The sequence below is a fragment of the Fukomys damarensis genome, unplaced genomic scaffold (assembly GCF_012274545.1).
Source record: "Fukomys damarensis isolate Sample0158 unplaced genomic scaffold, DMR_v1.0_HiC HiC_scaffold_16, whole genome shotgun sequence".
NCBI classification, from domain to species: Eukaryota; Metazoa; Chordata; class Mammalia; order Rodentia; family Bathyergidae; genus Fukomys; species Fukomys damarensis.
Window position 1 is genome coordinate 30,849,548 of NW_022900928.1, and position 16,823 is coordinate 30,866,370.

A 16,823-nucleotide genomic window follows, 5' to 3' on the forward strand; every position below is an offset into this window, starting at 1 on the left:
AGGGTGGCCATTTTTTCTGGAATAAGGTGGAATCTCACTATTTTAATTTGCATTTCTTGAATGGTCAGAAATGTTGAACATTTTTTCATGCATTTATCAGCCATTTGTACATCTTCTAAGAGCTATTTCTTTCAGTTGTTCTTTTTAATTGGACCTTTTAATTGAGGGGGCAGTCTAATTTTTGAGATCTTTATAGATTCTAGATATTAGACCTCTGGTCCAATGAATAGCTGGCAAATTTTATTTTCTCATTCTGTAGTTTGTCTCTTCACTACCATTTCCTTTACTGTTCAGAAGATTTATTTGGTATGACCCTGTTTGTTGATTCTTATTTCCTGTGCATCTAGTGGTTCAGAAGTTCTTACCTATATGCCTGTTTCTTTAAAGATTTTACATATTTTATCTTCAAGCAGATTCAGTGTTTAACATTGAGATCTTTGATCCATTTTTATTTTAGTTTAGTACAATGTCACATACGTGGGTCTAGAGTCCATCTTCTGCGTAGGGACAGCCAGTTTTCCCAGCACCATTTCTTAACCACTTACCAGTCCAATTTTCATATACAGGATGACTTACAGTTGCATATTTTTTGGTAATTTTTTAAAAATAATACAACAATAAATATTAAACTGACAATTTTGTCAAAATTATTCAACACAAATATTGACTGGTTGAAATGACACGGGCCCAAACTATCAACAAATGTGCTGCCCTAGACAACTGTTAAAGTAGTTAAAGAGACTAGGCTTACCTTTACCTTTCCTTTAGTAAATGTTTTTGGACTCTTTGTCAGATAGCTAATGTGCCTGGGGTTGGGTTTTGCATCCTCTACTCTGTCTCACTGATCCATATGACCATTTTTGTGCCAGTACCATCCTGTTTTTAATCACTGTAGCTCTGTAATATAATTTTAAGTTTCCTGCATTACTGTAGTGGCCCGACTGCTTTTAGTATTTTAGGTATCTTCTGGTTCCATATGTGTTTTAGGATTATTTTCTCTAGTTCTATGAAGAACACTGTTAGTATTTTGATTGGGATTACACTGAATTAATATATTAATGTTGGAATTATGGCCATTTTTACTATATTGGTTCTACATACCCAGGAGCAGGGTTAACTTTCCATTTTCAGATGTCTTCTTAGATCTCCTTTTCAGAATATGGCAGTTTTTATTGTAGAGGTCTTTTGCTTCCTTGGTTAGGTTAATCCTATTGATTTGTGTGTTGGTTTCTTTTGTTTTTGGTACCGGGGATCAAATGTGGGACCTTGTATTTTCAAGGCAGGCAGCAGCACCACTGAGCTAAATCCCCAGCCCTGTGTTAGTTTCATATTCTGCTACACAACTAAATTTGGTTATTCTGGACACTTCTGGTACAATTTCTTGGGTCTTCTAGGTAGAGGATCATGTCACCTAAAAATGATGATCTTCTTCCTTTCCTATACATATCTCTTTTATCTCTTTTATTTCTTGCTCTTGCCTAATTACAGAAAAAGCACAGTTTTTCCCCATTAAATATGATGTTGGCAGTAGACTGTCATACATAACTTTTATCAGGTTGAGATAAGATCATTCTATATCTCTTCTTCAGGGTTTTTATCATGAACAGATGTTGGATTTTTATCAAAAGCTTTATCTGCATCTATTGAGATGTTCATGTCCTTGCTTTTGCAGTAGTATCTTGGTTCACAAATTTAATCTGTCTTATGATTCTGGGGAAAATGGCTGCATTTGTGTTTGTGTGGGGAAGATGGCTGTGGTTGTGCTTGTTACCCGATACGGATTTTGTGAAAGGAAGCAAAATTCTGTCAAATGCTGCACTTGAGAACCGAACTCTCTGCCAACAAAACGATTCGTGATACATTACTATATTTATGTGCTATACTACATTTACTGATTTGCACATGATGAACCATCTTTGCATCCCTGGGATGAAGTTTACTTAGCCATGATGTATGATCTTTTTGATAATTTTCTGCATTCTGTTTGCCACTATCTTGTTGAGTATATGTGCTTCCATGTGCATTAAAGAGTTCGGCCTGTAGTTCTTTTTTATGTATGGGTCTTTGTCTGGTTTGGAGGCACTGCATTTTTCAGAAATGACTGAGTACTTCTTCCCTTTCAATTTCACTGAAGAGTTTGAAGAGTACTGGTGTTAGATCTTCCCTGTAGTTCCAGTAGAATCCTCAGTTGGTAGATTCTTTATTACAGCTTTAATTTTATTACCTGTGACTGGGTTATTCAGGATTTTTTTATATTCTTGACTCTGTTTTCATAATTCATACGTATCTGGGAATCTATCCATTTCTTCTAGATTCTCCAATTGGAGACCAGGTTGGGACATTATAGCTAATACGCTGTGTGGGGAAGGCACCCTAGATCCAGCCTGCCCCCCACACGGCCCTGTAGCAGCTCTGCCTGTTTCCCTGGATTCACCTTCAGCACAACTCAGCGAGCCAGTCAGCAAGGTGAGGGGTCTCCAGGGGATTCAGTCTCTGATGGACTGGGCTGTACTTGGGCTCCCCATGCTGGGTGAGCGCCCCTCCAGCCCCACCTGTCCAGCCCCAGCATTAGCCTTCATAAATCACTGTAGTGAGAAAAAAATAGAAGTCACAGCTAAAAATCTTCTGGAATTTGGCAATGTACAATGTACTTTTGCCTTTTTGTGTGCCCCACACCCCTTTTTTGGGGGGTACTGGGGTCGAACTCGGGACTTTGTACTTACAAGACAGGTGGCAGCACCACTAAGCTAAATCACCAGCCTTTTCTTTCCCTTTTTTGATAAGATTGACTGAGAGTTTTGTCTATTATTTTAAAGCAACAGTCTTTTATTCATTTTTTTTTCTTGTTTAGTCTCACTTCCATTAATTTCTGGACTGATCTTTGTAATTTCCTTCCTTGTACTAGATATGGATTTGGATTGTTCTTATGTTTCCAGCACATTCAGTTGAATCTTTATTCAGGGTTGCTCTGTTTTTCTGATGTGGGCATTCATACCTTACTTCTTAGAACTTTTTTCATTGTTTTCCAAAAGCTCTCCTATATTGTATTGGTATTACTGTTTGATTCTAGTTCCTGTCTGATTTCTTCCCTAATTTTTTTTCTATGAGCAACTGATTATTAAAGAGGTTATTGTTTACTTTCCATGCATGTGCAAAATTTCTGTTGTTCATTTTGCTACTGATTTGTAATTTCATTGAGCTAGCATCTGATAAGATGGATGGGGTAATTTTGATGCTTTTGCATTTATCTGAGCATTTTGGGGAAAGTTCTGTGTTCAACAGAGAAGAATGTTTGTTTGTTTGTTTATTTATTTATCTGTCTATCTTTGGTACCAGGGATTGAACTTGGGTCCTTTCGCTTACAAGGCAGGCAGTGGAACCACTGACCTAAATCCCCAGCCCGGAAGAATGTTTATTCTGTTGTTTGATGGAACACTCTCAGGATACCTATTAAGTCCAAATGATTGAATATTTGGTTCAACTCTGGTATTTCTTTGTTATTTGTTTTGTCTAGTTGATCTATTTGTGACATTGGGGTACTGAGGTCCCCCACCATATTTGGGTTGATGTTTATCTTTTATGTCCAACTGGGTGTGCTGGTGTCCAATGTATAGGTGTTTATAATTGTGATTTCTAGCTGTTGAATTGTTCCCTTAACCACTATGTAGTGAACTTCTTTGCTTCTTCTGCTCAGTTCTGGCTTGAAGTCCACATAGTCTGAAAATAGGTCTGTTGTTCCTGCTTGTATTGGGGTTCTTATTGCATGGAAAAATTTTTCCATCCTTTGATTTTTAGTCTGAGTTTTTTTTTTTCTTAGCTTCAATGTGTTTCTGTATATGACATACATTTGATTCTGTTTCTTGATCCATTCTGCCAATCTGTATCTTTTGATTGGGGAATTGATACCATTCACATCAAAAGTTATTACTTAAAGATACTGACTTAACTTTACTATTTTCCTGTTGCCGATACACCCTCATCATCCCCCTTTTTTTTCTCTTTTGGTTAAGTGCTCACCCTGCCTGGTGTATTCATTTTCTTAGACATTTTGGCATTCTTGTTTCATTATCTCTTTCTAGGATATCCTTGAGAAGTTTTTCTGGGGTGCTGGTTTGACTGTCATGAATTTCTTAGTACTCTTTGTCATGAAAAGACCTGATTTCTCCATCAATTTTCAGAGACAGTTTTACAAGATATATTTGTCTGGGTTAATGTTGTTTTCTTTTAGGGCTTGAATCACTTGACTCCAAGCTCTTTTGTCTTGTAAAGTTTGTGTTGAGAACTTTCCTGTAATTCTAATGGGTTTAACCTTTTAAGTCCACAACTTAGGACCTGACAAACATCCAAGTTGCAAACTTTCACAAATACAAACAAATCTCAGGCGTAGCTCACCTGTCTGCTGGACATTATTATCACAGCTGTACTGCTGTGTGCTTAATGTACATTTTAAGGTAACTGTAAAAGCAATGTTTATTTACAGTATTTCTGTGGGGCATTTTATGCTTTGCATTGCATATTTGTGTCAAAGGTGTTTAAAATTCACTTTGTTGGACTTATGAACAAATACGACATCCCAATGTTCTCCTAGAAAGGAACTCGTTCAGGGACCTACTGTGTAAGTGATATGTTACTTTTCTCTAATCACTATTAAGATTATGTCCTTATGTTACATTTTTTTATTTGAACTATGATGTGCTGTGGAGAGGTTCTTTTCTGATTGTGTCTATTTGAAGTTCTATATGCTTCACTTACCTATGTTAATTTCTTTCCCCATATTTGGAAAGTTTTCTATTATTTCTGTAAGTTTTTTATGCTGTTTGTGCTATCTTGATTTTGCATATCCAATTAATGTCAAATTTATCTTTTTTTACACCAGCCAGCATGTTGCATTAATTTTTCATGTTCTATTGTTGTTTGTAAGGTATCTTTCACTAACCTGTCCCCAACACCAGCCCCATCTTCTAGTTGTGACACTCTGTCCTCTTATTCATCACTTCTGCTACCCATATTTTCAAAATCATTTTTTATTGGGCTGGGGATTTCGATCCCCGGCACCGTGCCTGCCTCACAAGTACAAGGTCCTGAGTTTAATTCCCAGTACAATTATTATTTCTTCTGTCTTCTGGATTTCTGTTTAGAACTTTCTCAAAGTTTTAAATTTTTTGCTAAAGTGGTCATTTATGGTTTTGGGGGTTTTTTTTTTGGTACCAGGGATCGAACTCAGGACCTTGCTATTTGTGAGGCAGGAAGAGGAACCACTGAGACAAATCTTCAGCCCTATTTGTGTTTTGTACCCTTTTATTTACCTCACTTGGCATTTTATTAGTGCCTTCTGTAAACTTTGATTATTTTCCCTGTCTGGTTAGTTATTTTGAGCTCACTGAGTACCTTATTTTTGTTTTATCTTCTATCATCTGAAAAATTCAGCTGTATGACTTTGTATTTCCTCCCTTTTGATGTGCCATGGATTAGCTTTGGAGGAATAGGGAGTGTCTGGCGGTATTTTATTTCCTTGTCTTTTTGTGTTTGTTTTTCTCTGAGGTTTGTGGGTTGATTATAGTAGAAAGTCTTTGTTGCTTACATAAAGACGTCTTTAGTTAGTGTCTGCTTTTCAGTGATGCACTCTGGGCATGCCTAACTGTAGGTCATTCACTCTTACTCAAAATCCAATCTCTGTGAATTTGGGAGAGGAGGTTGGAGTGTAATTAACCCAAGACCCATTTCTCCAGGAATGGGCCACAGTATTGTTAATGCCACAATGGCAATCCAGACAAAGGCATACAATGGAAACCAATTAATAGCAATAACTATGTCACCCTGACAACAGCAATAAAATCAGGCAACAACAAGAGTATCAAAGACAAGCTAGATGCTGACATACCCTAAGAACCACTACTGTTTTTCACGTTTGAAATAAAAGCCCATGCTGTTTTTGTCGTTTACAAAAGCCTTGGGGTTTCCTTGGGGATAGTCCTGCTTCCCCAGATCTGTTACTTCTCCCAGCAGCTGCACACTTTCCTAGGCTTACCTTTTCTTCTGGGGCATTGGTCTTATTCACAATTAGGTCAGCCAGTCTGTCAATGATTCTACTGTCTCAGGGCCAGGGGAAACAAAACACATTGGGGTTGGACCTGGGTGATGACTCTGAGGGTATGGGATCTATAAGCCCAGAGTTGGCTGGAAGTGAATGCAGCTTTGTTCATAGTTTCTGTCCAACACCTCATTTTTTTTCCAATTTATTATTTCATTAATTTCTGCTCTAACCTTCTGCTAACTTTCCTTTTTTTTCTACATCCTTGCCATGTAAAAATAGATGGTTTGAGGTCTTTCTCCATTTATTTTGTTGTTGTTGTTTTGGTACCAGAGATCAACTCGGGACCTGTGCTTGAGAGGCAGGCGGCAGCACCACTAAGCTAAATCCCCAGCCCTCTCCATTTTTAACATAAATAATTATCAGTGACATTCCTTCTTAATATTGTGTTTTTGTATTCCATACATATATTGTTTTCATTTATCTTTAGCTATTTTCTAATTTGAGTTCTTCCCCCAACAATGGTTTTTTGAGACAGGGTCTCGCTATGTAGTTCAGCCTAGCTTTGAGCTCACTATGTAGCCCAGGCTGGCCTTAACTTGCAGCAATCCTCCTATCTCAGCCTCCTGAGTGCTGGGATTACAGACATGCACACCACCATGCCTGGCGAATTTGCTTTTTGAATTATTTCTTCTTTGATCAATTGATTGTTCAGGAGTCACAGTAATAAATTTTAATACTTCTGTATCTCCTATAACTTCTTTTTATCTCCTATAATTTTTAAATGAACATTATTCTAGAAAGGACTGTGTTTTTCAAAACATATATATTCAAGTTTTTAAGGAACTAAATCTTTCAATGAGAGCTAGAAAATTCTCCTAAAAAATGTAAATCTCTAAAATCAAAATACTGACTAAATTTGTTGAACATTTAGTATAAAATTAAGTAATACAGCCAGATTCCTTCCTTGAAAATCTTTGGTTAGTCAGATAATACTTAAAATTCCTATTGTAACATGTTTGTTTTTGCTTATGTCAACTAGCGCAATAGTCTCTCAACTTTTTTCCCCTATCATTTTTCTGGCAGCAGTGGGCATCAAACCCAGGGCATTGCACATGTTAGGTAAGCTCTTTCTCTAAACTTTTTCATCAAGTATCCAAATCATTGAAAAGTTTATAACATATCCTCAATAATTGTGTTATATATAAATACATGTATTTATATATTTATTATATACCTACATATTTATCAACAATTACAGTATATACATTACAGGAATATATAAAAAGTAATATCAAAACTTTAAATTTTCAAGTAAAGAGTAAAACTTCTAGGTTTTGTCCTGATACTCTAACAATCAAACACTCACCTTTGGGATGACAAACTGGTCTAGGGACAGATGAACTTGAATGGCAATACACTCTGAAACAGGAGTTCACCATGATGTTTGGTTTTCTTACAAACATTGTATGCATTTTGCTAATTTTCATGTAGGTTATAGGGGCATAACAGCTAATAGGAAAATAATACCTATTCTACTGATATATCCTATCTCCCAAAAAATAATATATATACTAAGAATATATTTTAGTAATCTTCATAAAATCTTAAGAGTTCCCTGAATAACAAGACTTAAAAATAATTTTAAATTTTATTTTTATGTATTTATTTTTGTTTTGAGACAGGTCTCACAATGTAGTTCACTCTGACTCTAAACTTATTACTGTATGTAGCCCAGGCTGGCCTTGAACTCTTAGTGACCCTTTTGCTTCAGCCTTCCAAGTTCTGGGATTACAGGCATCCACCACACCACACCTGACTAAAATTTGTAAATTTTAGCAGTGAAGACTTCATTTATTTTTTCACAAAGAGTATTTTTTTTTCTGTGTTAGGCAGACCACAATGATACTAATTAGAAAGTGGATAGGGAAAAACAGAGAAACTTAAAACTTGAAAATAAACCTATATAGAGATGATCTATATAGTGCTTTTAATCAAGCACTTTTCATTATGCAAATATGCAAGTATGCAATGGTATACGCTTAGTCACCTGGAAAACAATATCACACTATTAATTTAGAAAATCAGTAGGTTACCCACAGTTTACAATAATAAATGTGAAAACTGAAAACTATGAATAATCATAATTGAATGTAATTGCTTGTCCATTCTATTACTGTCCCTATACTGCTAAATCGTAAAGATGATTTTTAAAAAGTGCAGACAGTTTTATTAAGGGAATAATAAAAGGGAAGAATATATTTTCCTCATCTCACAATAAAAATATCTACATTTATTTTCTAATTAGATCAGGAATCAAAAGTAAAATTTTAAAGTAAAATAATCACAACAAATGACACATTCGTTACCTTTAAGAGGGCTAGTTTGCATTCAACACTCATTTCAAGATAGCCCTTCTTCTCCATCTCCCAGGCCCAGGTGCTATTAAATTCTTGGCATATCTGTTAGAGAAAATTAATATCTTAATGTATGAAAGCAACTTTAATGACAATAGCAGTCTTTTATGATTATGCTAAGTATTCTTATTAGTATACATGTATAAAAGGAACAGTTTACACTAAATCCAATCCAATTCCACCCTGAAAGTTATGCTACTTAATTAAATCCATCAGAAATGCTCATGTCATTTGACAACTGAATTAAAGGTAAGAAATAATCTCTGTAGCACTGTCTTCTGCTCACAACAACTTTATACAAGCTTTTTGGGTGCATTTCTCTACACTATAATAATTATTTGATCCTATCTCTCCAAATGGCTGATGTTCCTGTGGACAATGACTAGTTTGTTCATTATTATGCTCAGAACAGAAGTACATTCAAAAGTATGCCAACTTGTACTTTTTCTTGGGGAGAAGAAAAACCCTAGGCAAGCACTCTACTACTGAGCTACATCATCTCCAACCCTTACAACATACTAAACGCCCTACTTTTTATTATGAGCACAGTAAAAATTTCACTGCTGAGCACTTGACAGTTTAAGATAATATGCTTATAACATAAATTTCTCAGGATTCTCTCCCTACCTAATCATTTAGGCCAAATCAGAGCCACTGTACAGACCAAAGAAATAAGATAATAAATAAATGCTCCACTCCAAAGTCCACAGAGGATGTTTTCTCTAACTTTAGCATGTCTTCCCTCACTAAAGGTCAGAGGAAGCTAGTATCAAAGATTAATGTGGAGAAATGGCAAGGGTTTGACCTCCATGAGTCAGTTTTTTCAGCAATAAAACTAATATCCTAATCTTACAGGCTGTTAAATGGGAATGACAAATGATGCAAATGAAGAGAGGAGAGGAGGAAGTTATGCAAATAGGGCACAGGCATGAATAACCTAAAGTAAATTTAAAAGTCAGGGCTTAAGTAAATTAGCATACCAGAGGCCTGAATAATTGACTTAAAGAAACTATCAGGACCCAATAGAATGAAAAGTACAAAAAAAAAAAAAAAACAACAAAAAACAAACAAACAAAAAGAGGTCCTTGAGGAAGTAAAATATAAACAAACCAGCTTGCATTCCAGACAACAAAGGCCTACCTGCAAGCAGAAGCATCCCCAAACTTGTATGGTTTTCTACTTTATGGAAACTCTTCCCCCACAAGTAGGGAGCTTTTATTTTTTCAAATAAACACACATTTGGCCCTTCCTCACTACTTGCAGTTTTGTGGGCTTCAATCTTCTTTGCCCCAAAGCAAGAACCCAAGAGCTAGACTACCAATTGCTCTTTTTGTAATTCAAGGAGCAATGAGGAAAAGGAAAGCAAAGGGAGAAACAGGTCAAGAGATTATACTGAAGCAGGAACATCTGGTTAGGAAGGCAAGAAGGAGAAAAAAACAGGAAAAGAAACACTGAGGGCTGAGAATTTAACTCAGTGGCATCAAACACAAGGTCCTGAGATCAATCCCCACCACGGAGGGGTGGGGGGGTGGGGGGGTGCTGAGGTGACCCATTTTGAACCAAGGAATAAGACCTGGATGGGCCTCTCATAGGGGTTACCCTTTTCTTTACTGAACTAGTATCACTATTAACATCTTTTTGCAATTGGTACCAAATAATGAATGAATCAATCCATCAATCAATCAATCGGTCAATCAATCACAGGTCAGTATTAGGATTGGAAAAGAGTACAAGACAAAGGGTATGGCTAATACCTATACAACGGGAGGTTCTTCAAATGCTCACAACTAATGCATTTCCCATTCCCTGGTAAGCCATCATACTTGTTCTCATTGATGTTTGTAGTTTGCAGAGAAAGAAAAAAATGAGACACATAGAGGGAGAGGAAATTGTCAGAGTATTACATTCTTTACACTCTAAGTGACCATACAAGATATTAAAAGGTCAAGATCTGAAGAGACATTTCACCCCTTTGAGAAAATAAATGTTGGTGCGGATGGGAGAAAATCTAAAACACTCACAGATTGTCAGGGGAAAAGGTAAAACTGAAGGTGCTTTGGAAAAGGGATTAGCAGTTCTTCAAACACTGACTTCCAATGTGACTTAGCAAGTCCGTCCTAGGCATTTATACAAGAAAAATAAAAATGTAATTCACCATAACCAACAAGTGGAAACAATCCAACTGACCACTAATAAGTGAGTAGATAAACCATATATCTATACAATGGAATTTTATATACCCCAAAAAGAGAAGGAAATAGGGCTGGAGATATATATGCTCAGGGGCAGAGTGCCTGGCTAGCATGTTTGAGGAACTGAGTTCTACCCCCAGCACCAGAGGGAGAGAGGATAAAGTAACTATATACTGTTAACAGGCTATACACTTGAAAACAAGTTAATGAAAGGGCCGGGGATTTAGCTCAGTGGTTCTGCTGCCTGCCTTGCAAGCCCAAGGACCAGAGTTTGATCCCCAGTACCAAAAAAATAAATAAAAAGAAAACAAGTTAATGAAAGAAACCACACACAAAAGGTCACACACTGCATGCTTCTATATGCAAGATTTGGAGTAATCATCTCCCAACAGCAAAAGGTTATGGAGGACATCTGGGTCTGCAGAGGAGGAGGAAGATAAAAATCTCACCTCAAATGAGATTAGGAAGATGTGTAAAATCTGGGAAACTAAAATTCTGTAGAAAAGCACCACCTGAGTAAGACTAGCAGCGTGAGCAATGAATATGTTTAACACTGCAGTATCACATGTTCCACAAAAACCTCAAAAGGAAACAAACTAGTATCACTGGATAGGTTTCCTGTTAAAAGTTGCATGAAAAAAAAGATTTCATTGAACTAAAATCAGTGATTCCATTAATGATAGTGAAAGTCATCCTACACAATAACCCTCCTCTATCTTGTCTCCCTCATATCAGTCACGAAGTCAAAGGTGAGTGAAGGTAATTTGTTATTTTTAAAAATACTTTGTATTTTCTTTATTATTTTGTATTATATTACAGCACTGCAATCATTTTTATATTAATACTTTGGAGTTTTGGAACATGTCATCTCAGTTTCTATTATTTCTTATGGGAAAATTTGTTTTGATATGCAAATGCTTTGGATTACAAGTATGTTTCCAGAATGAATTATGCTCACAAACCAAGGTTTTACTGTACCTTAACTTAACCAAGGAAGTGAAAGACCTCTACAAATAAAATTACAGTGTTCTGAAAAAGGAGACAGAAGAGGACATCAGAAAAGATAATTGTAAAAAATGGCCATATTCCCAAAATTGTTATACAGATTCAATGCAGTTCCAACCAAAATACCAATAGCATACTATACAGATCTATAGAAAAAAACCCTAAAATTCATATTTATCCAGAAGAGACCCAAAATAGCAAAAGCAATCTTGGACAACAAGAGCAAAGCAGGAAGCATCACAATACCTGACTTTAACCTATACTGCAAAGTAACAGTGATAAAAAGCATAGTACTGAAACAAAAACAAATACATGGATAAATGGAACAGAACCGAGAGTCCTGAAACATATTTAACTATGTGACATCTGACAAAGGAGCCAAAACTATACAATGGAGGAAAGATAGCCTATTCAACAAATGGTATTGAAAAAAGTGGGTAACTACAGAACATTGAAAGTGGACCCTTATCTCTCATATATACCAAATTAAAATCAAGGGGCTGGGGATTTGTCTCAGTGGATCCACCGCCTGCCTCGCAAGTGCAAGGTCCCCGGTACCCCCCAAAAATAAAAATGGATCAAAGATCTAAACATTAAAACAGAAATACTGACCCTAATGGAAGATAAAATACATGAAAAACCTGAAGCAACAAGTGTAGGAAAGGATTTTCAAAACAGAACTGCAACTGCAAAAGAAATAACAGTGAGAATCAACAAACGGATTACATCTAATTAAAAAGCTTCTATACAGTAAATAAGAATTATTCAACAGCATGAAAAGACAACCTACAAATGGGGAAAAAAAAAACTGTCAGCTACTTCTCAGAGGACTAACATCTAGAACATATAAAGAACTCAAAAAAATTAGACCATCTAAAATAAGACTCAGTTAAGAAATGGGCTAGTGAAATGAACAGACGCTTCACAGAGGCAGAAGTACAAATGGCCAAAAACATGAAAAAATGTTCAATATCTCTGGCTATCAGAGAAATGCAAATTTAAACACCACTAAGACCCATCTTACTCCAGAAAGAATGGCTATCATCAAAAAATTTAAAAATTAACAAATACTGGTGAAGTTGTGGTGAAAAGGAAAATAGCTACATTAGTGCTGGGACTGTAAATTAGTACTACTACTATAGAAATCAGTATGGAGATTTCTCAAAGAAATAAAATGAGAAAAAGTTCCACATGACCCAGCTATCCCACTTCTTAGTAAAAGAGCTTAAAACATCATACTACAACAATATATGCATGATATTTGTGGAAACACAATTCATAATAGCTAAATCCTGGAAGCAGCCTGTATACCCATCAATAGATGATCGGATAAAGAAAATGTGATGGAGGCCGGGGACTTAGCTCAGTGGTGCTGGTGCCTGCCTTGCAAGTGCAAGGTCCTGAGTTCAATCTCCAGTACGAAAAAGAAAAAAGAGAATGTGACAGCTATACATAACAGAATACTATTCCACTATAAAGAATGACACATCTTAACTATACTATATACCTAAAATGTACCAATAAACTCAATGAGAAAAAAAATGACACAACTGAGATATTTGTAGGAAAATGGATGCACCTAGAAATGTTGAATGAAGTAAACCAAACACACAAGCTTAAATAACATCTGGTATCTCTCATTTGGAAAAAGCAACATTCAAACAGTTTAATAAAGGATTGATAAGGAGACAGGGGGATGGCTCTCTTCCAAATGGGAAGAGGTCCAAGAGACTAAGGGCAAGGGCGGGGGAGGAGGGAAAGTAGAAATAAGCAGAAGAGATGCTATGTACAGGAATCTAATAACTTCACTGAATGGAAACATTATGTGCCATAGGAGCTAAGATTAATAATATCAATCAGAATAAAACAGGCAAAAAGGGAATTAGAGGAATGAGGAAGAGGAAGGAATTTAAAAAAGAAACAAGTTGTATTATATACATGTGTGCATTCCCCAAGATGACTACAAACTGCATGTAATGCAAATGTACTAATTTTAAATTGAAAAAAAAAAAAGTTGATTCTACCTTCCAAATACCTCACATACCCACCAACTACTTTCCTTATGGCCAAAATCTCAAGGCTTTTTAATTGCTCAGTTGGATTATCAATAATTTTCATTTCACATGATTACTAGAGCTCCTCACTGCCATTTTTTCTTGGTACTTTAACAGTGCTAGTATGTAAGACTGCTAAACCTAGGCTTAGCAATAAAGGCTCAGGATGGTATTGTCTGCTATGAGCAAAAAAGAAGATCCAGCAGATGCCAGGTACTTGCTACAGATTTAAGTAGTATTTTACTTATATCCCATTGATTTCAATAAGAAAAGAAACATATCTCAGTAGCACATATGTAAATGGTGAAACAAAGACAAAGATAGGGCTGGTGATTTACCTCAGTGGTTCTGGCTCCTGCCTCACAGCTCAAAAGCCCTAGTAAGATCTCTGGTACAAAAAAAAAAAAAAGATAAAAATAAAAGATCAAGTGCTACTACAACTGAGGAATGAATATAAGCTTATAATAGTCAAGGGAAAGAAAACTAAGTGATTAATTTGTCTAAAACTGACTAACGAAAAAAGAACATAAGCATTCAAGATACAATCTACAAGAAAGAGAAATGTGAGAGGAATTCCATGAATGCATTTCATTCTGTACTGGATTCACCAATTCTTGATTTTCAATGCTGGCTTTGCCATATTTCTCAAAATTAATTTACTTGTTAAAATGAATACGATCAGTATTTCACTACTGAGATAATGTAAACAAAGCATTTGTGCCCATTAATCTTGGCTGTCAACTTGACTACATTAAAAGACTGCTGGTGAGGTGATTAGATTGTGAGGGTACTAACCTCCTGAGTTAATAGCAGAACAGGCTATTTGGGGGTGAGGACTAGTTGGAGGAAAAAGTAGGTCCATGGGGCATAAACATGGGGAATATCTGATCCCTGGCCCCTCTGCATTTTCCCCATGCCATGAATCAAGCAGCTTTCCTCTACTATGCCCATCTGCCATGTCTCTGCCTTGAAGCCTCTGAAACCATAAGCCAAAATAAATCTCTCCTCCTCTGAATTGTGAGTTATAAGCATTTGATAAAGCAATGGAAAAGCTGACAAAACAACCTTAAAACGCAGTCTTTGGTACAGAGTGAATGTTCAATATAAAATCATGTGATAGTTTCTATAACAGAAGTCCAGAAAGGAATTTCTTCTTAGCAAAGGGCCTCAAAGAGATGGTAGTACTTGAGCTGAAACCTAAGAGACTTTTAAAAAAGATTTTACCAGAAAAACATGTTTGTAATAAAGCACACCAGGAAGATACGCTATATGCAAAAACTAAGGGATGGATGAAAAAGATGGCATGCTCTGTATGAGGGTATAAATTGAAAAGGAAAAGAAACTAAGTAAGTTTGAAAGTAATACAGTAACATTTCTGTGTTTAACAGGTCAGTCTTGTAGCATCTATGTGGTGATAAAAGGGTCGAAGATTATTATACAGGGAGAGCAATCAGAAGGTCAATGTCCAGACATGAGACAATAAAGGCCTGAATTAGGTGGTACAACTTAACTGCTGGAGTTTGGAATGGTGAACAGATCATGAGGGCACTGCAGTCATCTGTGGATTAATCCATAGATAAGCTCTGAGATAAATGTGCTGTTGGAAGTTGCGGCCTAGGCAGAAAAAGCAGGACATGGGGGTGGAAGAGTATGTCTCCCGTCTCGGCTATTCCTTTCTCTTTCTTTCTCCTGTCTGGTAGTCACAATGTGAGCAGCTTTTGTTAGCAAGCACACTCTTCCCTCATGCGATTTCTCCCTTGAAGCTTGCCAACCATGGACTGCAATTTCTGAGACGGTAAACCGAAAGAAACCTCACTTTCTTTAACATGTGGTTCTCAGGTATTCTGTCCCACCAATGAGAAAGTGACTAAGACACAGATAAAAAGAAGAGGTAATAAACATACAAGAAGAAAAACCAAAAGGATTTGGGTATTGTTTGGATATGAGAAAAGAGGAGGGCTTTGAGACAGTGCCTGAATCTTGGCTTGTGTTCAGAATGGTGGTGACCAAATGAAGACACTATGAATTCAAATGTACAACAACAGGCTTTAAAGAGAATGAGGCTTTTTCTAAGGACATGTTTGTAATTCATGCAGTTTACAATCATCTTTGGGATTATATATTCCAGCTTCTTTTTTTTAAACTCTCTTTCCTTGCCCTTCCCCCTCCATTCTCTGGTTCCTCCTTCCCTTTTGTGTACATGTTGATTATTATCTCTCTTAGCTCACGGTGTGATATATAGTGTTTATATTAAATGGGGTTATTAGGGGCCTGTACATGGAACATCTTTATTCCTCTCATTTCCCTTTCTGCTTCTCTTCATCCCTTGCCCTTGTTCCCTTGGACCACTTACCTATTGCAAGAGATCTATCCCCTTGTCCCTTTCTATCCATCCTTCATCATTTTCTTTATTTGTACTTTGCCTCATCAAATGAGAGATACCATATGGTATTTAAGCTTGTGTGCCTGGTTTATTTCACTCAACATTGTATTTTCCAGGTGCATCCATTTTCCTACAAACACCTCAAATGTGCCAGTCTTTATAGCTGAATATTATTCCATTATTTATAGATACATTTTCTTTACCCAATCATCTGTTGTTGGGTACACAGGCTACTTCCAGGATTTAGCAATTTCAAATTGTGCTGCTATTAACATTGTTATGCACGTATCTCTGGGAAAAAATCTCTAGCAGGGGGATAGATGGGTTGTATAGAATTTCTTATTTCAATTCTTTGAGAAATCTCTATACTGGTTCCATAGTGGTTGTACTAGTTTACATTCAAACCAGCAATGAAACTGGGCTCCTTTTTCATCACAGGCACACCACTATTTGTTACTGTTTGACTTCCTAACGACTGCCATTCTTGCTGTGAAGTAAGGTGGACTATTAGTGTTGTTTTAATTTGCATTTCTCCAATGGCTAGAGATGTTGAACATTTTTTCATATATTTTTGACCAAATTTCTTCAGTCATCTGGATATGAAGGGAAATATCTGTAATCTAGCATAAGAACCTAAGTAAGGGAATATTAGTTTTAGGAGTCAGCATTTATAAAACTTTCTATTAATAAACTCAAGGAAATGTATTACTTAGATATCTTCCCTATATATTCATACAATCA

At 36.3% G+C, this 16,823-nt stretch overlaps 1 protein-coding gene across 1 annotated transcript in view; it reads right to left on the bottom strand.

The window, feature by feature from the left end:
* Rsf1 (remodeling and spacing factor 1) overlaps positions 1-16,823 on the bottom strand; it is a 151,462-nt gene that overhangs the window by 67,774 nt on the left and 66,865 nt on the right. The window contains exon 3 of the mRNA XM_010633303.2: positions 8,401-8,493. Coding sequence (XP_010631605.1) covers positions 8,401-8,493 — 93 coding nt within the window. The remainder of the gene's footprint in view (positions 1-8,400; positions 8,494-16,823) is intronic.